The 22,412-nt window shown below is 45.1% G+C and overlaps 1 protein-coding gene across 2 annotated transcripts in view; it reads left to right on the top strand.

The window, feature by feature from the left end:
• Nucleotides 1-17,623, top strand: part of plxna3 (plexin A3) — a 58,544-nt gene extending 40,921 nt beyond the window's left edge. The window contains exons 12-38 of one of the 2 annotated variants that reach the window (XM_068597457.1): nt 158-272; nt 3,012-3,212; nt 5,031-5,127; nt 5,475-5,662; nt 5,874-6,022; nt 6,550-6,670; nt 7,127-7,263; nt 7,352-7,522; nt 7,617-7,710; nt 8,322-8,441; nt 8,536-8,655; nt 9,118-9,261; nt 10,683-10,917; nt 11,114-11,256; nt 12,347-12,502; nt 13,318-13,418; nt 13,560-13,626; nt 13,909-14,055; nt 14,318-14,477; nt 14,586-14,689; nt 14,887-14,983; nt 15,113-15,190; nt 15,298-15,410; nt 16,265-16,434; nt 16,520-16,732; nt 17,101-17,251; nt 17,498-17,623. In XM_068597457.1, coding sequence (XP_068453558.1) covers nt 158-272; nt 3,012-3,212; nt 5,031-5,127; nt 5,475-5,662; nt 5,874-6,022; nt 6,550-6,670; nt 7,127-7,263; nt 7,352-7,522; nt 7,617-7,710; nt 8,322-8,441; nt 8,536-8,655; nt 9,118-9,261; nt 10,683-10,917; nt 11,114-11,256; nt 12,347-12,502; nt 13,318-13,418; nt 13,560-13,626; nt 13,909-14,055; nt 14,318-14,477; nt 14,586-14,689; nt 14,887-14,983; nt 15,113-15,190; nt 15,298-15,410; nt 16,265-16,434; nt 16,520-16,732; nt 17,101-17,251; nt 17,498-17,593 — 3,688 coding nt within the window. In that variant the 3' untranslated portion in view covers nt 17,594-17,623. Of the gene's footprint in view, nt 1-157; nt 273-3,011; nt 3,213-5,030; nt 5,128-5,474; nt 5,663-5,873; nt 6,023-6,549; nt 6,671-7,126; nt 7,264-7,351; nt 7,523-7,616; nt 7,711-8,321; nt 8,442-8,535; nt 8,656-9,117; nt 9,262-10,682; nt 10,918-11,113; nt 11,257-12,346; nt 12,503-13,317; nt 13,419-13,559; nt 13,627-13,908; nt 14,056-14,317; nt 14,478-14,585; nt 14,690-14,886; nt 15,191-15,297; nt 15,411-16,264; nt 16,435-16,519; nt 16,733-17,100; nt 17,252-17,497 lie in introns of both variants that reach the window. The other variant, XM_068597456.1, reaches the window with a different exon arrangement.
• The last annotated feature ends 4,789 nt before the right edge of the window (nt 17,624-22,412 follow it).

Below are 22,412 nucleotides of genomic sequence, written 5' to 3'. Positions count from 1 at the left end.
AAAACAGATTTATTATGAAGAATAACAGTAATAACTCTCGCTCTCTCTCTCTGTCTGTCTGTCTGCCTCCCTCTCTCTCTCTCTCTCTCTCTCTCTCTCTCTCTCTCTCTCTCTCTCTCTCTCTCTCCCTCTCTCCCTCGCCCCCCTCCCCTCTCAGGTGTACTTCCTGTGTCAGCAGTGTGTTCCCGTGTCATTGGTGTAAATATCGTCACATCTGCACCAACAACCTGCAGGACTGCTCCTTCCAAGAGGGACGAGTCAGCAACATGGAGGTAGACAAACACACACAAACACACACAGACAAATACAGAGACATACACACACACACACACACACACACACACACACACACACACACACACACACACACACACACACACACTTTAAATCTTGTACACCTTATTTCTTCCATACACCTTATCTTTCATTCCACCTTATTTACTCAGTGATGTCATGTTGTAGAACAGTAAAACCTTCATGAAGTCATTGAGACGATCACATGGTTCTTAACACAACAATCAGCGGTTCTGTACCTCGTTAGCGAGCAGCGTCGCCTCGTTTGGGCGTCTCGCTGACGTGATTGGTGCTCGGTGTCTTTGCAGGGTGACAGTAACAACCTCTGATTTGCTAATTGGTTAATGCAAGATGAATAGCCACTTAATTGACATGAAAGTACCCAATCACAGCAATTAATGTTGATTACCAGGCAATTAGGCCGAGAGAGAGAGACAGAGAGAGAGAGAGAGAGAGAGAGAGAGAGAGAGAGAGAGAGAGAGAGAGAGAGAGAGAGAGACAGAGAGAGAGAGAGAGAGAGAGAGAGAGAGCAGAAACGGGAGGGTTTTTCAGAATAAAAGTCTCTGAACCACAAACCAGAGACGCTCCTCTGTGAATATCTGAATTAGAGGGGTGGGCCTTTAGGAACTGTCGATCAAAATGTATAACAATAATAAAAACTGTATTCATGCAGCAACAATGTATTTTTGCTGCATGAATAATCTCAAATGTGTAAAAATAAAAGTACAAATGAAACTTCTCATCAAAGTTTGACTTAAAGGTTGTTTCTCAGCTCTTCATTACTCCTTCAATCACACCTTTTTCTTCTCCTTCTTCTTCTTCTTCTTCTTCTTCTTCTTCTTCTTCTTCTTCTTCTTCTTCTTCTTCTTCTACTCCTTTTTTAAAAAAGAGCCAAAGCTCTTTATTCTTCTTCCTCTTTTTCATCTCCTTCTCCTACGTCTTCTTCGACTTCTTTCACTTCTTCTACTTCGTCTTCTTTTCTTCTACTACTTCTACAACTTGTACATCTATTCCACTTCTTCTTCTTCTACTATTTCTTCTTCTACTATTTCTTTTTCTTCTTCTTCTTCTTCTTCTTCTTCTTCTTCTTCTTCTTCTTCTTCTTCTTCTTCTTCTTCTTCTCCTTCTTCTTTTCTTCTACTACTTTTTTTTCTTCTTCTACTATTTCTTCTTCTTCTACTAATTCTACTACTACTACTTATTCTCTTACTTCTTTTTCTACTACTACTATTTCTTCTACTACTTCTTCTTCTCCTTCTACTACTTCTGTAACTGTGTTTCTCTGTAAAAAGCTGATCTGTTTGCTAAGAGACTCACTCAAAGCCACAGTTGGTCTTTATCCAACACACGCACACACACACACACACACACACACACACACACACACACACGGTAACACACACACGCACCGTCTCACGGTCTCCACATGTCGCCGCTGGCGTCTGCTGAGCTCTCGTCCACTTCCTGTGGAGCTAATGGTCTTCCTGTCAGTCACAGGGCAATTAATTACCGTGGCGACGCTCATTAATAAAGGTTTCAGCCCACTGAGAGACGCAGTCAGCCTGTGTGTGTGTGTGTGTGTGTGTGTGTGTGTGTGTTTCTGTAGCCTCAGGATGTTCCAAAGCTTGGATCTGTCACCAGCTGTCCATTACTGAACACACACACTTCTGTCGGTTGTATCTGTGTGTGTGTGTGTGTGTGTGTGTGTGTGTGTGTGTGTGTGTGTGTGTGTGTGTTACAGTAAGACAAAATACACTTAAAATACACTACGCTGTTTCAATACATATCTATATTATATTTAATCCACATCAAGATTATTATTCCCAATAATCAATATCTTTTCAAACAAACTGAGTGTGTTCTTCTCTCATTCATATATTTTTTTTCAAACTCTTATTAATAATGTAATAAACCCTCTAACACTTAAACCACAGGTTCTCAGATTGATTGACGGGTCAGTTGATACGACGGCAAAAACAGAATGAAAGGGTTATTAATAATTTCTGATGCGGCCACAGTTAAAGCTTCTCTAATCAATAATTGATTATAATAACAGATTTTTTAAAAAGTCTGTGTCTCACTTCTATGACGATGACATCATCCTCTATGCCATCGTTTCTCCCGCAGGGTCACTTTATTTTTTATGTATTTATTTATTTTATATATATATATTATATATATCTCCAGATCTCCATTTTTTTATAGAGGACCACACTTATAATAAATAATAAATAACTGAAAATAAAATGAAGACTGTAATGTAGAATTAAAAGCCGCATTTATCAAATTTCAAAATAAATAAATATATATATATATATATACGTATATATATATATATATATATATATATAAACTTATTTATTTAACAAATAACTGATATATTTCATTATCATCAATGAATGCTAATATATATATATATATATATATATATATATATATATATATATATAATATGTATATAATATAATATGTAGATATGTATATATTATTTTGTTATTTTATTTTATCATTTATGTATTGATTATAATCCAGCTTTAGTCCTCCGTATACTGTATTTCATTTATCATTTATGTATTGATAATGAAGCATCTTTAGTCCTTCATAAGCTCCTCTAACACACTGAGCTAAAACATGATGGACGCTGTTTGGGTGGCGATGATGTCATCGTGATATCATTGTGTATTAACCCCCCCCCCCCCCTCCGCTCCCCCATGCAGGGCTGCCCTCAGATCCTCCCCACCTCCGACATCCTGGTCCCGGCGGGTCTGGTCCGGCCCATCACGCTGCGAGCCCGGAACCTTCCCCAGCCGCAGTCGGGCCAGAAGAACTACGAGTGTGTGTTCAACATCCAGGGGAAGGTGCAGCGCATCCCGGCGGTCCGCTTCAACTCGTCCTGCATCCAGTGCCAGAACACCTCGGTGAGGCACTACACTACCCAGCATGCACTGCGGTGCCTCAGCTTGCTGCTAGCATGGCGTTAGCTTGGAAGTGACTCTGTACTGTAAAGGGTACTCACACACACACACACACACACACACACACACACACACACACACACACACACACTCACACACACACACACACACTCAGAGACACACACACACAGACATACACACACACACACTCAGAGACACACACACACACACACAGACACACACACACACACACACACACACACACACACACACTCAGAGACACACACACACACAGACACACACATACAGACACATACAGACACACACATAGGGACACATGCACTGCTGCTGTTGCCAGGCACCTCTGACCCCATGGCGACATGCCTAGCGACCAGGCAGGAGTTACCATGGTGATGACAGGTTCTGTGACATTAAGTCTCAGCGAGAAGCAACATGACATGTGTGAGTGTGTGTATATATATATGTGTATATATGTATATATATATATATATATATATATATATATATATATATATATATATATATATATATATATATATATATATATAAAATATAAATATATACTTTGTGTGTGTGTGTGCGTGTGTGTGTGTGTGTGTGTTGTGTGTGTGTGTGTGTGTGTGTGTGTGTGTGTATGTGTGTGTGTGTGTGTGTATTCAGCTCTGTTGGACTCAGCTGGCTGCTTTTAATGGAAAATCAGAGCATTAGACACACACACACGTCTCTCTTTTTCTGGTCGCAGCAATCCACATATTTCAACTGTGTGGTCATCGCTCTGACACACACACACACACACACTATAAATAATGTGGTCGTTCTCGCAGCTCTGCAGAAAAGATCATTTTAATATCAACCCTTTATTAATTACAAATGTGTGTGTGTGTGTGTGTGTGTGTGTGTGTGTGTGTGTGTGGTAAAAAGCAGTAAAACTGGAGGTTGAAGTATTCTTTTGCTGATGAGTGAATATTGAACTGAAACTGCTGTGACCAAATTTAATCACTTAATTTGATGTGTGTGTGTGCGAGTGTGCACAAATGTGTGAGTGTCCATGTATGTGTGAGTTAGCACGTGTGCAGCAGACTCAGTTTTTCCATATTTAAGAAGTAAGATTATATAGCTGCCACCTCTTAATGTGTGTGCGCGTGCATGTGTGTTCATTTCACACACACACACACACACACACACACACTCACAGGTACATTACTCCCCGCTGGTTATCTAAGATGAGATCAGGTTCCCATCAGCTCTAAATCCATTATGTTGTTTCTCTGACTGCTTTCTGTTGGTTTCATGTTGTCATGGAGACCTGCAGAGTGTGTGTGTGTGTGTGTGTGTGTGTGTGTGTGCGTGTCCACGAGCGTGTGTGTGTGTGTTTTCCTGAAAGTGGTAGCAGCATTAATCCTTCAGGCCTTGTTTCCTGTCTACTTTGTACTACTGTTATATGTACAAGTACACAGTATGCTTTAGCTACATTCCCTGTAGTAATATTGGCTGTACTACAGTATTTGGTGTACTACTGGTAGAGCAGGTTTTACAAACATTTGCTGAGTTAGTCTTTGCTACAGTGCTGTTAATTGTAGGATTTATATTATAAATATAAGTAGGAATTGTATTGTAGTAGTATTTATATGTTTTACTATCGCTTTAAGCTAGCATTACTTTAGCTTTATGCTAGCATTACTTTATCTCGATGCTATCATAGCATTAGCTCCATGCTAGCATAACGTTAGCTTTCCTACATTATGGGATGGTAATGGTTGTTCCAGGAGTTAGTCAAACCCTCTCATTCTTTCTCTATAGTACTGGTACGATGGGGACGAGGCTGGAGACCTCCCAGTGGACTTCTCCATCGTCTGGGATGGAGACTTCTTCATCGACAAGCCTCCATCCATGAGAGGTAAAAAAAGAGCATGTTTTATATATTTAGGATCTTTTTATTGATGTATGTCATAATAACTGTTATCCTGCACTGAAGAGTCATTCTAGGTCTCTGTGCATCTTGTCATAAGTCTTAAGTTGTGTTTCCACAGAGGCCCAGGACTTTTTTTCTCTTTTAAATTAAGAAAAAAACAAACATCTTTGGCTTCGAGTGTTCCACTATTTTTTCTTCTCACTGTTAAGTTAGAGTAAAAAGGCGGAGACGGAGAAAATAGAAAATGACCAAATTTAAACAATATGAAGAAATATCCTATTTAAACTTGAGTCCAAACATTAAATTGTGTGTCTGTGTGTCTGTGCGTGCAGCCCTGCTATACAAGTGTGAGGCCCAGCGCTCCAGCTGTGGTCAGTGTCTCAAAGCTCCCACGGTCTTTGAATGCGGCTGGTGCTCCGACAGCCGGCGCTGCGTCCTGCGGCAGCATTGCCCGGTGGCCGAGAGCTGGATGCACCACGGCCGGCACAACCTGCGCTGCAGCCACCCGCGCATCACCAAGGTAGGGAATCAAACCCGCCACCTCCTCTTCCTCCACACCGGGGCGAAAACGAAAGAGACGATCATCTCATTGACCCGCCAGCTGATCGACAGGAACCAGAGCATCATATTGTGATGATACTGGATATAATAATAATACAATAATGATAGTTTGAGTCTGTGCATGTGAGCCGTCGTTATTGATAACTGATCAGTGACCCGCCCCCCTACAGATTGACCCCCTGACCGGGCCCCGTGAGGGCGGGACCCGGGTCACCATCGAGGGAGAGAACCTGGGTCTGCAGGTGAAGGAGATCGCTCACGTCCAGGTGGCCGGAGTCCGCTGCAACCCAGTGGCCTCCCAGTACATTAGCGCAGAAAGGTCTGTCTGCCTGTCTGTCTGCCTGTCTGTCTGTCTGCCTGTCTGTCTGTCTGTCTGTCTGTCTGCCTGCCTGCCTGTCTGTCTGTCTGCCTGCCTGTCAGTCTGTCTGCCTACCTGTCTGTCTGTCTGTCTGTCTGTCTGCCTGCCTGCCTGTCTGCCTGCCTGTCTGCCTGCCTGTCTGTCTGTTTGTCTGTCTATCTGCCTGCCTGACTGCCTGTCTGTCTGTCTTCCTACCTCATTCCCTGTCTCACTGCCTCAGGATCGTGTGTGACGTGCGGCGGCCCTTCTCCCTAACTGTCTCCCCGCCTGTCTCACTGTCTTTCTCACTGCCTGTCTCACTGTCTTTCTCACTGCCTCTCTCCCTGCCTGTCTCACTGCCTTTCACACTGCCTCTTTCACTGCCTGTCTCACTGCCTTTCACACTGCCTGTCTCACTGCCTGTCTCACTGCCTCTTTCACTGCCTGTCTCCCTGCCTTTCTCACTCTCTGTCTCAATCCCTGTCTCCCTGCCTGTCTCCCTGCATCAGGATTGTGTGTGACATGGCGGAGGCCCTCCTCCCTCACTCCCCCGGCGGCACAGTGGAACTCTGTATCGGCGTCTGCAGCTCCGAGTATCGAACGCTGTCCACGCAGACGTACTCCTTCGTGGTGAGTTTGCGGCTTATGGTTTATATTTGAAGAATATAATGCTATATATGTTTATCAGAGCCCTTGCTGGCATACACATACTTATTCAGATACATAGAGTCTTAAGATCTCGTCCGCCCTTCATCTCACTACCGGTAATGTGTATATATATATATATATATATATATATATATATATATATATATATATATATATATATATATATATAAAACTCTACAGCTGGCGTAGTGACCATTTTCACGGCCCGCCACTGATATGTTGTGACTTATTACGGCAGTAGTCGCCACACCATCAAACTTTCTTGAGACATTTTTGATTTGTATATGCCATTTAACATCAAGAACTTCTTTCTCATTATTATTTATTTAATTTCTCTCATAAAAAAAAGTTTCTGTTCCTCCTTCTCGTCCATCCCACCTCCTCCGCCTCCTCCTCTCCCTCCTCCTCCTCCTCCAGACCCCGATCTTCTTCCGAGTCCACCCGGAGCGTGGTCCGGTATCTGGGGGAACCCGGCTGACGGTGACGGGCCGTAACCTGGCGGCCGGCAGCTCCGTGGTGGTTCTCCTGGACAAGGAGGAGTGTCTGTTCGTCAAGTCAGTCCCCCGTCAGCTCATTGATGATGAAGTGTTACCGATGGATTGATCCCTTTAATCAATACTCCCCCTTCTGCCCGCCTCCCAGACGGACCAATCGAGAGATAATCTGCATAACTCCCGCCTCCCTTTCGGGCCCTGGCCCCGCCCCCATCCGCCTGATGATTGACAAGGCAGAAGTGACGAGCTCGGAGATCAAATATGTTTTCACCGAGGACCCGACGGTGTCCAGCATTGAGCCCAGCTGGACCATCCTCAAGTATGGACCCCCGACGGCCAATCAGAGTTATTATACAGAGTATTGATCTGTACGCTGACTGTGTGTGTGTGTGTGTGTGTGTGTGTGTGTGCAGCGGCAGCACGGTGATAACAGTGACAGGAACCAACCTGCTGACCATCCAGGAGCCCAAAGTCAGAGCCAAGTACGGCGGAGTGGAGACCAACAACGTAAGAGCCACCTGAGGGGCCGCGGGGTCACACCTGAGGGGTCACACCTGAGGGGTCACACCTGAGGGGTCACACCTGAGGGGCCACAGGGAGATAAACAGGAAGAGAGAGAAACACAATTAAATTTTAATCTTCTGCTTTTGAAAGCACCGTTTCAGCGTGACGACCCGAAAGTGACCATATTTGGGCAAAAGGGAGCGAGACCTTGCAGGGTTGGCAGCTAATGCTAAAGCTTAGCCTGGCATCTAAAATTAACTTTTTTTTAAGGTTATTGGAAATTGTTCAACTTTACTTAATGTTTATGAGACGTGGTTTGTGGACTGACATTATAAAGCCTTGACTTTTAGGATATTGGCCGTCACCATCTTGTTTTTATGACACAGAGGGCGGAGCAAACAAAACATACAAACATACAAACATTTTTTTTACAATAGACTGTGATGAATTCACAATATAACCAGTCGCCAGATGGTCAGGAGAGAGAAGGCAGCTTTAACACATGAAGCATAGACTTCTATACAACCAGAGGAGTCGCCCCCCTGGAAGTTTTAGTTTTATTTCATTTAAGGGCGAAGAGAAATAATGAAAGATAATCTCCGTTTCTCTTCTAGTTCTGTTCTTCAGTCAACGATAGCACGATGACGTGTTTGGCTCCCGGTTTGGTTTACGGTAAAGCGAACCCACCAGAGGGGGCGCTGCGACCTGACGAGTTCGGCTTCATCTTTGACCAGGTAACACACAGACACAGACACACACACACACACACACACAGTAGTATTTGAAGTACCAGTTGTAGTACTCAGTCCCGGGTCTCTTGCGGTCCAGGTCTCCGCTCTGCTGGTTCTGAACTCCACCCCCTTCACTCATTACCCCAACCCGACCTTTGACCCCCTGGGAAGCTCTGGCATCCTGGAGATCAAACCGGGGTCACCCATCATCCTGAAGGTGAGTAAAACTAACACAGCAAGTTCTGGAGAGGAAACGACTCCTCTTTCTCCTCCGCCTCCTCCTCTTGCTTCTCCTCCTCCCTCCTTTTCTACCTCCTCCTCCTCTTCCTCTTCTTCCTCAGTAAATGTCAATGTGCCTCCAGATTAAGAACCTGATCCCTCCTCCTCCTCCTCGTCCTCCTCTTCAATAACCAATAACTGTCCTGGTGTCTCCAGGGTCAGAACCTGACCCCTTCCTCCCACCCTCTCCTCCTTCTCCTTTTCCTCTACCTCCTCCTCCTCTTTCTCCTCATCCGCTTCCTCCTCCTCCTCCTCCTCAGTAACAGTCCTGGTGTCTCCAGGGTCAGAACCTGACCCCTTCCTCCCACCCTCTCCTCCTTCTCCTTTTCCTCTACTTCCTCCTCCTCCTCCTCTTCCTCCTCCTCCTCCTCTTCCTCAGTAACAGTCCTTGTGTCTCCAGGGTAAGAACCTGATCCCTCCAGCTCCGGGGAACAACCGTCTGAACTACACAGTTCTGATTGGAGAGACTCCCTGTCTGCTCACCGTGTCGGAGAACCAGCTGCTCTGCGATTCGCCGGATCTCACCGGAGAGCAACGCGTCCTGGTGAGTGACGGGGCTTAGCACCGCCCCCTGTCTGCTGCCTCGTTCAGACACTTACATCCTGAAACTAACATTATTCAGAGGATGAAATGAAACAGAAAACGAGGAGGTGAGGAGACGAAGAAAGGAGAGGAAGAACAAAGGATATGAAGTAGGGATGAGGAAGGGCATGATGAAGAAGAGGAGGTAGAGGAGAAAAAAGAAGGAGAGCGAAAGAGGAGGAAAGGAAGGGAGGAAGAGAGCAGGGATCTTTATAAAGGTGAAAGTCATTAAATGCAGCCGCAGGGGCTCATGGGTAATTGGTCTGATGTCACAGATCAGAGAGTGACACACACACAGATGTTCTAAAGGAACAGATAGAACAGACCAACTATTGATACATTATTAAAAGTAATGATCATAAATACAGAATGTTGTGTTGCTTCTTCTTTTTCTACTCCTTCTTCCTCCACTCTTTCTTCTTGTCCTTCTTCCTCTTCTCCTCCTTCCTCTTCTTCTACTTCTACTCCTTTTTTTCTTCTTCCTCCACTCCTTCTCCTTATCTTTCTCACTCTTTTTCTACTCCTTCTTTCTGTACTGCTTCTCCTTCTTCCTCTTCTCTTTCTTCTTCTCTCCCACTGATGAATGAATGATGTGATGAGTATCATGGTCTTCATCATTAATTCATCAGATTGTTTTTATGATCAATGTTTAGAACCTGGAGAAGGAACTCTTTAATAAAACATTAAACCGGAGACAGATAATAAAAACACTCCTGATAAACATAAGATGGAGGCAGGACCAGAGACCCTGTAGAGGAAGTTGTCTCAGGTGTGTTTATGACTGGAGAACTCCTGCAGCCAGCGGCGCTTTGCATTCTGGGACGGAGACCGAACCTCTTCAGGAAGTCGCGAGAAGCTTCGAGTTTGGCCATATCGGTGTCGCCATCTTGTTTTTTAGCGGTAGCAACGTAAAGACGGCGTATACGTCTCTGGTATTGACCTGTGAAATACCGCCCTAAAGCATCCCCTGCATTATGGTCTGTTTGACTCTAAATGAGTCAAACAGATGAGTCATTTACTAAATGAACATCATGCTGTATTGAAGAAACTAAAGATTGAGACATAAACTCATGTTTACAATGTTTACAGAGGGAATACATTAAGAGAGAAGTAGAGTCATTTATATAGACTTCTATACAACCAAAGGAGTTGCCCCCTGGTGGTCAGGAGAGAGAATGCATCTTCAACACATGAAGCATAGACTTCTATACAACCAGAGGCGTTGTCCCCTGGTGGTCAGGAGAGAGAATGCAGCTTTAAGACTCTTTAATGTCTCTCGTATCAACGAGGCATGACGGGAGTCGTCCATTGAGTGCATTTGATATCGACTCCAGCGCCTCCCTGATGTTGGTGTAACACCGTCGTGCGTCTCTCTGCCTGCAGATCCTCGTCGGCGGTCTGGAGTACTCTCCGGGTACGCTCCACATCTACTCTGACAGCACCCTGACGCTTCCCGCCATCATCGGCATCGGTGCCGGCGGCGGCGTGCTGCTCATCGCCATTATCGCCGTACTGATCGCCTATAAGAGGAAGACGCGCGACGCCGACCGCACGCTGAAGCGCCTCCAGCTGCAGATGGACAACCTGGAGAGCCGGGTGGCGCTGGAGTGCAAGGAGGGTGAGTGCCGAGCTCGAGGTCCCGGACGGGTTCCTGCTGCATGAGGGTCACTGGCAGTGACGTCAGAGTCTATAAAGTCCTGCTGCTCTACAGAACCAGAACATCAGGACGAGAAGTAGAACTCGAACACATCTTCAGTGCAGAAATTGTTTTTGGGCGTTCAGACAGTTGACTCCTCCTCCTTCTCCTCCTGCAGCCTTTGCAGAGCTGCAGACCGACATCCAGGAACTGACTAACGACATGGACGGAGTGAAGATCCCTCTGCTGGAGTACCGGACCTACACCATGAGGGTCATGTTCCCCGGGATCGAAGAACACCCGGTGCTCAAAGAACTGGACGTACGGACGCACACAAACACACATCTTCACCTCCTCACATCTTCACCTCCTCACCTACTCACATCTTCACCTCCTCACCTACTCACATCTTCACCTCTTCACATATTCACCTCCTCACCTGCTCACATCTTCACCTCTTCACATCTTCACCTAATCACCTACTCACATCTTCACCTCCTCACATCTTCACCTCCTCACATCTTCACCTCCTCACCTACTCACATCTTCACCTCCTCACCTACTCACATCTTCACCTCCTCACCTACTCACATCTTCACCTCCTCACCTACTCACATCTTCACCTCTTCACATCTTCACCTCCTCACCTACTCACATCTTCACCTCCTCACCTACTCACATCTTCACCCCCTCACCTACCCACATCTTCACCTACTCACATCTTCACCCCCTCACCTACTCACATCTTCACCTCCTCACCTACCCACATCTTCACCTCCTCACATCTTCACCTCCTCACCTCCTCACATCTTCACCTCATCACCTACTCACATCATCACCTACTCACATCTTCACCTCCTCACATCTTCACCTCATCACCTACTCACATCATCACCTACTCACATCTTCACCTCCTCACATCTTCACCCCCTCACCTACTCACATCTTCACCCCCTCACATCTTCACCCCCTCACATCTTCACCTCCTCACATCTTCACCCCCTCACCTCCTCACATCTTCACCTCCTTATTTATTTATTTATCTTTGAACATTTATGGTTGTGCAGTTTGACAAAACATATCATTTTTATTATTTAGATTTAAACATTTTTTTTCCACTTTGTATATCTATATATGTATACATACACTATTTAAATTCCAATTTAGAAGATAGAAAATTCGGTCATTTTCTAAAAGGTATACAACTTCATTTCTTAAATTATTTTGAGCAGTTCAGTCCCAATCAGTCTTATCGATCGACTTCTCTTTCTATGGATGCGTTGTGTTGACGTCAGAGGGGCAGTACTCATAGATGTTAATGTGTCCTCATAAAGCTGAGAGCATGCGTGAACGTTAGAACACAGAAGCTTCCGTCACAAGTCGCTCACGTGAGTCTGTGTCTCTGCTTCAGTCTCCGGCCAACGTGGAGAAAGCTCTGCGCCTCTTCAGCCAGCTGCTGAACAACAAGATGTTCCTGTTGACCTTCATCCACACGCTGGAGGCCCAGAGGTCGTTCTCCATGAGGGACCGAGGGAACGTGGCCTCGCTGCTGATGGCGGCTCTGCAGGTAATAATCTCATCAATGTGTGGCTTTAAGAGGTTTCATCAATGTTTTGTGTTGATAACACGTCATGTTTTATTGATGGTGATAAATGTTAATATATGTTTTATAGGTGGTAGTAAGTGTTATTAACAGTTAATAGATGTTTTGTTGATGATAGTAAATGTAAATAACAGTAAATACATGTTTTGTTGACAATAATTACTAACAGTTAGTATATGTTTTTTTTAGTAGTAAGTGTTGATAACACTTAATAGTTGTTTTATCGGTGGTGATAAGTCTTAGCAACAGTTAAAAAAAAAAAATTTTAAGTTGGTAGTAAGTGTTAATAAAAGTTAATAGATGTTTTAGAGGTAGTGATACGTGTTAGTAACAGTTAATAGATGTTTAGTTGATGGTAGTAAGTGTTAATAACAGTTAATAGATGTATTTCTGATGGTAATACGTTTTAATAACAGTTAATACATGTTTGATGGGTAGTGATAAGTGTTGATAACTGTTAATATATGTTTAATATATATAGTGCTAAGTGTTAATAACATTTAATATGTTTTATATATAGTAATAAGTGTTAATAACAGTTCAAGATGTTTTAAAGGTGATAATAAGTGTTAATAACAGTTTATATATGTTTTATAGGTGGTGATAAGTGTTGTTGACAGTTAATAGATGTTGGATGGTGATTATTATTTAAAAAGCATGAGGGGTCGTGCTTCGTCGAGCCGGGGATCAACACCTCGACCTTGTGGTTAGAGGACGACCTGCTCTGCCCTCTGGACCACTGCATACGCACAGTTCCTGACTTGATATCTGTCTCTTAGGGTCGCATGGAATACGCCACGGTGGTGTTGAAACAGCTGCTGGCTGACCTGATCGAGAAGAACCTGGAGAACAGGAACCATCCCAAACTGCTGCTGAGGAGGTCGGTACAATTTCACCTTTGACCCAAACAGGAGAGATGTTTGTACTGTGTATATGTTTACTGATTTACTTGGGAATGACATATGTTGGACTGTGGATGGTCCGGAACATTCAACCTGACCTTTGACCTCTGTGTGTTCAGGACGGAGTCTGTGGCCGAGAAGATGCTGACGAACTGGTTCACCTTCCTGCTGCATCGCTTCCTCAAGGTAAGCTGTCTTCCTTCTCTCTCTCAGTGAGCTCGTGAAGCTCCTCCCCCTCAATCTGACCGCGACCAATAGGATCAGAGCCGCAAGTTGATTTGTGCGTGGCAAAAGAAGGGGGATTGGTTAAATCCTGCTGTTGATACATTTTCAGGATTAAACAGTTGTAGTGAAGCAACTCAGACTTGTCTTTCTCTCTCTCCCTGTCTCTCCCTGTCTCTCTCTTTCTCTCTCTCCCTGTCTCTCTCTCTCTCTCTCTCTCTCTCTCTCTGCCTTTCTGTCTCTCAGGAGTGTGCCGGTGAGCCTCTCTTCATGTTGTATTGTGCCATAAAGCAGCAGATGGAAAAAGGTCCAATTGACGCCATTACAGGAGAAGCTCGCTATTCTCTGAGTGAAGACAAGTTGATCAGACAGCAGATCGACTACAAGCAGCTGGTAACACACACACTTATATACACACACATACACACACACACATACAGACAAACACACCCATATATACACACACACACAACCGAACACACACACACACATACACACACACACACACACACACACACATACACGTATATATACACATATATAAGATGTTTCACTGAATGTAATGAAGTCCACACTCAACTACACTCCCTGTCTCTCTCTCCCTGTCTCTCTCTCCCTGTCTGTCTCTCTCTCCCTGTCTGTCTGTCTGCCTCAGACTCTGATGTGCATCCCCCCGGAGAGCGAGTCGGGGACGGAGGTCCCGGTGAAGGTGTTGAACTGTGACACGGTGACTCAGGTGAAAGACAAGCTGCTGGACGCCGTTTACAAAGGGATCCCATTCTCTCAGAGACCTCAGGCCGACGACATGGACCTAGGTAACAGTCACTTCCTGTCTCACTTCCTTCTGTCACTTCCGCTCACTTCCTGTCTCACTTCCTGTCTGTCTCGTGCCGTCATGTGACTCTGTGTGTTTGTGATGTCAGAGTGGCGTCAAGGTCGACTGACCAGGATCATCCTGCAGGACGAAGACGTGACAACTAAGATAGAGAGCGACTGGAAGAGACTGAACACACTGGCCCACTACCAGGTACACACACACACACACACACACACACACACACATGTTCTGTTCATGTTTATTCTCATTATTAATATGTATGATCATAATAATCATTTAGTGTGTTTTTAGATCACCAATAGTCAGCTAATTAATAATCAGCTGATCAATAATCAGCTGACTTCTGATCAATGGGTCTGATTGACTGACGTGTCGTGTGTTGCTAGGTAACGGACGGCTCCCTGGTGGCGCTGGTCCAGAAGCAGGTTTCTGCTTACAACATCGCCAACTCCTTCACCTTCACCAGATCTCTGAGCAGATACGGTATTCACACACACACACATACACACACGCACACACATACACACACGCACACACATACACAAATGCACACACATATACACAAATGCGCGCACACACGCACTCACTCATCCTCGTCTCTTCTGTCTTCAGAGTCGTTACTTCGTACGTCCAGCAGTCCCGACAGTCTGAGATCCAGAGCTCCGATGATCACCCCGGACCAGGAGACAGGTAGTAGTAGTACTAGTAGTAGTACCAGTTGTGGTATTATTACTGTGTACTGCGTGTACTATCGTGTACTGTGTGTACTGTTCTGTAGACCTGTTGTGTGCTTTCAGGGACAAAACTGTGGCACCTGGTGAAGAACCACGAGCACAGCGACCAGAGAGAAGGAGACAGAGGCAGCAAGATGGTGTCTGAGATCTACCTCACCCGACTGCTGGCTACCAAGGTACGTAGCAGGTGGACATGTAGCAGGGAGACATGTAGCAGGGAGACATGTAGCAGGTGGACATGGAGCAGTGAGACGTGTAACAGAGATACATGTAGCAGAGAGACATGTAGCAGTGAGACATGTAACAGAGATACATGTAGCAGGGAGACATGGAGCAGTGAGACATGTAACAGTGAGATATGTAGCAGTGAGACATGTAACAGTGAGATATGGAGCAGTGAGACATGTAACAGTGAGATATGGAGCAGTGAGACATGTAACAGTGAGATATGTAGCAGTGAGACATGTAACAGTGAGATATGGAGCAGTGAGACATGGAGCAGTGAGACATGTAACAGTGAGATATGTAGCAGTGAGACAGGTAGCACTGATACATGTAGCAGTAAAACATGCAACAGTGAGACATGTAGCAGTGAAACATGTAGGAGGGATACTTGAAGCAGTGAGGCATGTAGCAGTGAGACAGATAAAACCGTGTTTTTATGCTAACCACCTAATCGTAAGTAATAAACGGTGTAAGAGCTGACAGAGATGTAGCTAACATTTAACTAACATGCAAACAATGTAGCTAACATGCTAACGTTGACCTAACTTTCTAACGCCAAGGTGTTCAACACATTATAATGTCGACCTGATTATGGTTCGATATAAAAAGTCAAAAGGATCATCAGAGTTATTATGATGCATCCTGAAGGGAATATGAATAAACAAATTAGCATCCACCCAATAGTTACATAATTTCACATTACGTCAGGTCATTTTTTTCCTCACAGTGTAATCCATTAGTTTTGTAATTATTTTGCAATTTGGCTAAGATATTTAAACCGGTGCTTTGATCCACCCACCACCAGGGGACGCTGCAGAAGTTTGTGGACGACCTGTTTGAGACGGTATTTAGCACCGCCCACCGTGGCTCTGCTCTCCCATTGGCCATCAAATACATGTTTGACTTCCTGGACGAGCAGGCCGACAAGCGACAGATCACCGACCCGGACGTCCGACACACCTGGAAGAGCAACTGGTGAGAGAAGTTTCTCACAAGACACCTCGACGACAGTTTGAATATTTCATAAATCTTTGTTCTTCTTCTCTGTGCGTGTCTGCAGCCTTCCTCTCAGGTTCTGGGTGAACGTCATTAAGAACCCACAGTTTGTGTTTGACATCCACAAGAGCAGCATCACCGACGCCTGTCTGTCGGTCGTCGCTCAGACCTTCATGGACTCCTGCTCGACGTCTGAACATCGACTCGGCAAAGACTCCCCGTCCAACAAGCTGCTCTATGCTAAAGACATCCCCAACTACAAGAGCTGGGTGGAGAGGTAGCCACATGTAGCCAAAACGTAGTCAACATGTAGCAGAAATGTAGCCTGCATTCTAACATGTAGCTAAAATGTAGCCAACATGTAGTAAACATGTATCAAGTATGCTAATATGTAGCTAACATGTTGCCAGCATTCTAATATGTAGCTAACATGTAGCCAATATGCTAGCCAATCGATAATTAATAACCTACAATGAGTTCAAATACAATAAAGTTGAATTGCTAGAAAGCTATAATTACTACAAACATCCGTCTACAACAAGAATAACATACTAATACCACTCTGTGTGTGTGTGTGTGTGTGTGTGTGTGTGTGTGTGTGTGTGTGTGTGTGTGTGTGTGTGTGTGTGTGTGTGTGTCCTGCAGGTACTACAGGGATATTGCCAAGATGCCCAGCATCAGTGACCAGGACATGGACGCCTACCTGGTAGAGCAGTCCCGTCTGCACGGCACAGAGTTCAACACACTGAGTGCGCTCAGTGAGCTCTACTTCTACATCAACAAGTACAAGGAAGAGGTGAGGGGGGAGGGATGGGGGCAGTGTTCAGGTTCCCTTCAGTTACATTATGATGCGTTCAGGCTCACTTCTGTTACATGATGATGCGTTCAAGCTCTGCTCAGGAAAAATGAGTACTGGCTGAAGGTACATTTTTCATCTCATCGTGATGTGTTCAATGTAATCTGGTAAAATATAGTTAGTGTAAATGTCATTGCTTCTGTTGTGGTTGGCTAAATCCGGCCTGTCTTTGCTCCGTCTTTGCAGATCCTGACGGCGTTGGACCGGGACGGGTACTGTCGCAAACACAAGCTGAGGCACAAACTGGAGCAAGCCATCAACCTGATGTCTGGGAGCAGCTGAGAGGAGGACGTATAGACTGATGGGGGGAGGGGGGGTGGGCTAAGAAGAAGAAGAATGGGGGAGGGGGGGGGAGTGAAGGCCTTTTGTTTCTCTGAACTGTTCAAACAGTCAGCCGAACTGCTCTGCGTTAGAGCCGTCGGCCCTTTAGAGACCGATCCAACAGCCATTTATCTGCCAGCTGATTGACTGATCAGGAGACCGGTTACCTGGATGGCTGCGACCCCAAACTACCTCCGTCCGGTAAAGTTTGGGGCAGAGAATCAGTTTCCAAAGCGGTTTGGGTCCAAAGTGGACTGAAGACAAACAACTTACCTTCAGGATGCATCCGTCGGTTTGGATTCTGATTTAAATCAAATCCCCTGCAGGTAGAAGCAGGGATCGGAGCAAAGGGGGGCCAACGAAAGACCTGCAAACCTTCAGAGGTTCCCGGCTCGGTTGGGATCTTTTCAGATGCAAAAGCCTGAATCAAGTTAAAAGACTTCTGTTCTGGTCTCAAGGATCGAGACGCTGAGCTCGTGAAGCGAGGGTCCCAGGAAGGGCCTCGAGTGTCCGGGGAAATACCTTGAGAGTCCCAGGAAGGCCCTTGAGTGTCCCGGGAAGTACCTTGAGTGTCCCAAGAAGGCCCTTGTGTGTCCGATCCAAGTCAAGTGGAATTCGGGCCGAATCCCAAAGGGTCAAGTCGAGGCTGACCGCAAGAAACTTTGTCCTCATCCTTGATTCCTCCAATGGAAGCATCCGGATTCATTGCAGGAAGTTCAGGTCAAGCTTTAAGGAAGGAAGGAAGTTGAGCTCGTCGGCGAAAGATTCGGGAGGTCGTTTTCAAGCTTTAGCAAACACAGAAGGAAGCAAATGAACCAACAAGCTGCCCTCACCCTGAGATCCCTGCTTCACTGAAACCAGGTGGACGATAACAGGAAAATGGAGACGACTCACCCTCGGACCGTTCGGCGAAACCTCTTCAGGATCCAGAAGTTGCTGTATAACCACTCTATGTTTTTTCTCTGGACAATCACTCTGTACCACAGCACACTGAGCCCGATGCCTACCGACCGACCAGTACCTGTGTCCATAAACCCTTCCTAGTTTTCTTTCCTTTCCCTCCATCCTCAACTCCTCAGAGGTTCCCCTCCTCCTTTGCTTTACCTGACTCTTCCCTATGGTCCCCTCTCTTTTTTATCCTTGCCAGTTCCACCTCTACCCACCTCTCCCCTTTCCCCCCACCTTCCACACACACACTTGAGACCGCTCATTGGTCAGTCCTGCTGGCCTCCTGGCCCCACTATTGGCCAGGAAGACTCTTTAGTAACGTACTGCCCGACCAATCAAGACTGTGGAATTCGCCAGAATCCTGAATAATTCAACAGAAATGAATCCAGAATTTACGTTTTTGAATACATTCCAGCACAGGCAAACGGTCTGTAAACAAGCAGGTTGACTCGCCAACGCTAATGCGGTCCAACCAACATTTTTTCAGGACCAGAACGACCTGGAAAACCTTTTGGGGGTTCTGGATTCGGCGCCAGTCGGCGAACTTTGACGCCGGTTGTTTGCCGATCGCTCTTCTTGCCGAGCTTTGCACATCCACCCACACACAGCCATGCTTTACAGCGCCATGCTAGCCGTGCCCACGGGGGGAAGTATACTGTGCAGAGCTACAAGCCCAGTGCCATGGAAAGACCGGACCGGATCGCGTCAGACCTGGACCGGACTCGGACCAAAACCGGATGAAAAACCACCTGGAATGGAGTTTTAACCGGACCGGACTCAAGGACTTTTAAGACTTGTGGCCATAATTGTAAACAACAAAAAAGAAAGATAATAATAATAAAAATAATAATAATAATAATGGTGATAATGATAAAGTATAAAAGTTAAAAAAAGAATACAAAAAGAAAGGAGACGAAAAAAAAAAAGAAATATTGAAATGTTAACATGTAATAAGAACTTTGTGGATTTGACAGTTTGGATTTGAAGGAGCTGAACTTGTATAAAGCTGAACATTCTTCTGCATCAGTGTCTGGAGACAGAAAGAGAGCCAGGAGACCGAGACCCGAACCCTCAGACCGGACCGAGATCCGACCCCCTTAGACCGGACCGGACCGACCCAGACTGAACTTAACATCTGATCAACGAGGGAACAACAACAGGACTTTTTGGTATATTTTTCTTTTTACCAAACTGGATGTTTGTTTGAGGACAGCGGGTTTGAGGTATTTGGGGGTAAATTGATGCATGTGGAGCCTCGTTTAGTTTGATTTTGATTTGACGAGCTCTTGTACGTCCTGAAGAGGAACGAGGGCGCCTTCACACAGAGGGATCAGACCTCAGCTGACGAGTTCAGAGCAACGCTGCAGCCTCATCCCTGCTTCGCACCCTCGGTTCTGTGGTGGAACATGTTCTCTTCACACTACCGGATCACATTTATTGCTCAAAGGTTGTTTTTGGGAGGGGGAGAGGGGAGGGGTCTAATTTAAAGTTCAACGACGATATTTGACCATTTTGAAAACTCTCCAACCCCCCGGTCTCTGCAGCTCAATATATTTTAAAGAAAAATGTCGACTCAGGAAGTAAAAGACCTTCATGTTTTACTTCGTCTCCATCTGGAGGAAGTGCACATTCAAAGCATCCGTCTGCAGGGTTTGTCCTCACAAACACGCTCCAACGTTAATTATTCAGTGTTTCGCCTCCGATGTGAGTCAGGTGTTTGAGGGAAAACGTTCCACCACAGAAGAAGAAGCGTCTCTCTTTTGGCTCTCCGCGACGCCATAAAGCTGCAAAGCACCTTTTTTTTATTTTCTTGCTGTTGTTTCACTGTCGTTTGAATCTTTGGGGCCAAAAGGGACCCGAAGAGGAAGAGGAGGAGGAGGAGGAAGGATCCTGATAAAAAGACTGCCTTTTAGATGATTAATTATAGAACAGGGAGGGAAGCCACTACCATACCAATACCACTGTGTGTGTGTGTGTGTGTGTGTGTGTGTGTGTGTGTGTGTGTGTGTGTGTGTGTGTGTGTGTGTGTGTGTGTGTGTGTGTGAACTCAACCGTTAAATCACTGATCGTATCTGCAGCTCAATTAAAAATCTTTTTCTTGCGTTTGCACCATTTAAATCGCACGATCGAAATCTTTGAAGATTCTGAAAAAAAAATGGTCCGATCAGATCTTTTAGTCTCCGTTTTTTTTAGATATTTTTTTTAATATAAAATCTCAGATCGGATCTTTGAACTCAAAGTCATCAGACGGGTTTTTAATTACGTCCTCGGCGCCATTTTGATCAGAATTCACCTTTTTCTTGTCGTGTGATGAGATGGGAGTTCAGAAGAGGAGGAAGAGGAGGAGGAGGAGGAGGCATTAGTGAGAATCCCATGAGGAGATTGTATAGGGAGGGAGAAAGGGAAGATGCATAGACAATATGTAGGAAGAGGAATTACCCGCTGCATGCTGAAAAGTGAGGAAGAGGAGAAATTCCTATTGAATTAGCAGATAGAGGAGGAGGAGGAAGAGGAGGAGTCGAAAGGTTAAGAAAAGGAAGAAAAACCTGATCAAATGCAGAGAGGAGAACTAAATGTTAGAGGAGAACATGGAAGGAGCAGGATGACAAGAGGAGGTCAGAGTCTCTTTTTGCATGCTCAAGTAAGAGGGAGGAAGAGGAGGAGGAGGAGGGGGATGGAAGGAGACGCCGTTGGAATACTGAGAGTAGGAGAGAGAAAGAATACTGATCAGGGAGGAAAAAGACGGAGGAGGAGCAAGAGGAAGAAGAGGAAGACCTGTTCTTCCTCCTCTTCCTGGATGACCATTAAAAGGAACCAAACATTTCACTCAACATTAAATTCATCGTTTTTTAGCTTCCAACCAAAACGTTTGTTTACATTCAGCTGCAGAGGAAGAACGATGACGTCATAGAAATGTTCTGACCAGCTGCTCGAGTTCCAACAGAAAGATTCACAATGTAAAGTATCTAAAGAATACTTCCTGTCCGTAGTACTTTTACCACGAGTCTTGAAGCTGTCAGAGCTATTTGCATGGTTTCCTGTGTGTGACTGTGTGTGCATGCGTGTCAGTGTTGTCTCCACACACACATTTTAAAATCATATCCTCTCAACACGCACACACACACAGCTGGGAGGAGGTAACCGAGACTGAAGAGGCCGTGGGCCAGGTCTAATTTCTGGAATAGCAAAGAAAACAATTGGATTGATACGTGGTTTTAGATGCAGAGTCCATCCATCTGTCTACACACACACACACAAACACGCGCGCGCGCGGCTCAGAGTTTAACGTTCTCCGGCGGTGAGATATTTATTTGATTTATTGACATTTTTTTCTTCTTTTAATTTATTTTTTACGATGAGTTATATTTATTGTCGGAGAATGAAAACAGTTTTATTAGTTTGTACAGCGTTAAACGAATAATCATACTTTTACTGCACACACACACACACACACACACATGTGATAATACACCCATGTGCATTCTGGGAAACGGCCACCGACTCAAAGAGTAACTTTGAATTAGGAAAGGTCTGATTTTACTTTTTAATCCCAATCAGTTCCAGTTCTTCAAATCAAAAGTGGAGGTGAAAACTTCCTATTTTCGTTATTATTGGCTTTGATTATTGAAACCATTTAGAAGCTGTGATCTGAGTCTCTAATTGGTCGGTTCCCATCGTCGGGGGCGGGGTCATACTGATGAGTGATCAAACCCAAATGAGCCATCCGTTTGTAGTTTATCGTTAATAATCAGATTTGGAATAATTGCACTGATCTCCCGTTGAAAATCTATCGACCGGCCCCGCCCCTCTTATTAAGCCCCTCCCACTTCTG

The sequence above is a fragment of the Clinocottus analis genome, unplaced genomic scaffold, assembly GCF_023055335.1.
Source record: "Clinocottus analis isolate CAN_PGR_092001 unplaced genomic scaffold, fCliAna1.0.p SCAF_4, whole genome shotgun sequence".
In the NCBI taxonomy this organism is placed as follows: Eukaryota; Metazoa; Chordata; class Actinopteri; order Perciformes; family Cottidae; genus Clinocottus; species Clinocottus analis.
Note: the sequence above shows the minus strand (reverse complement) of the source record. Positions and strands in the feature narration are given on the sequence as shown.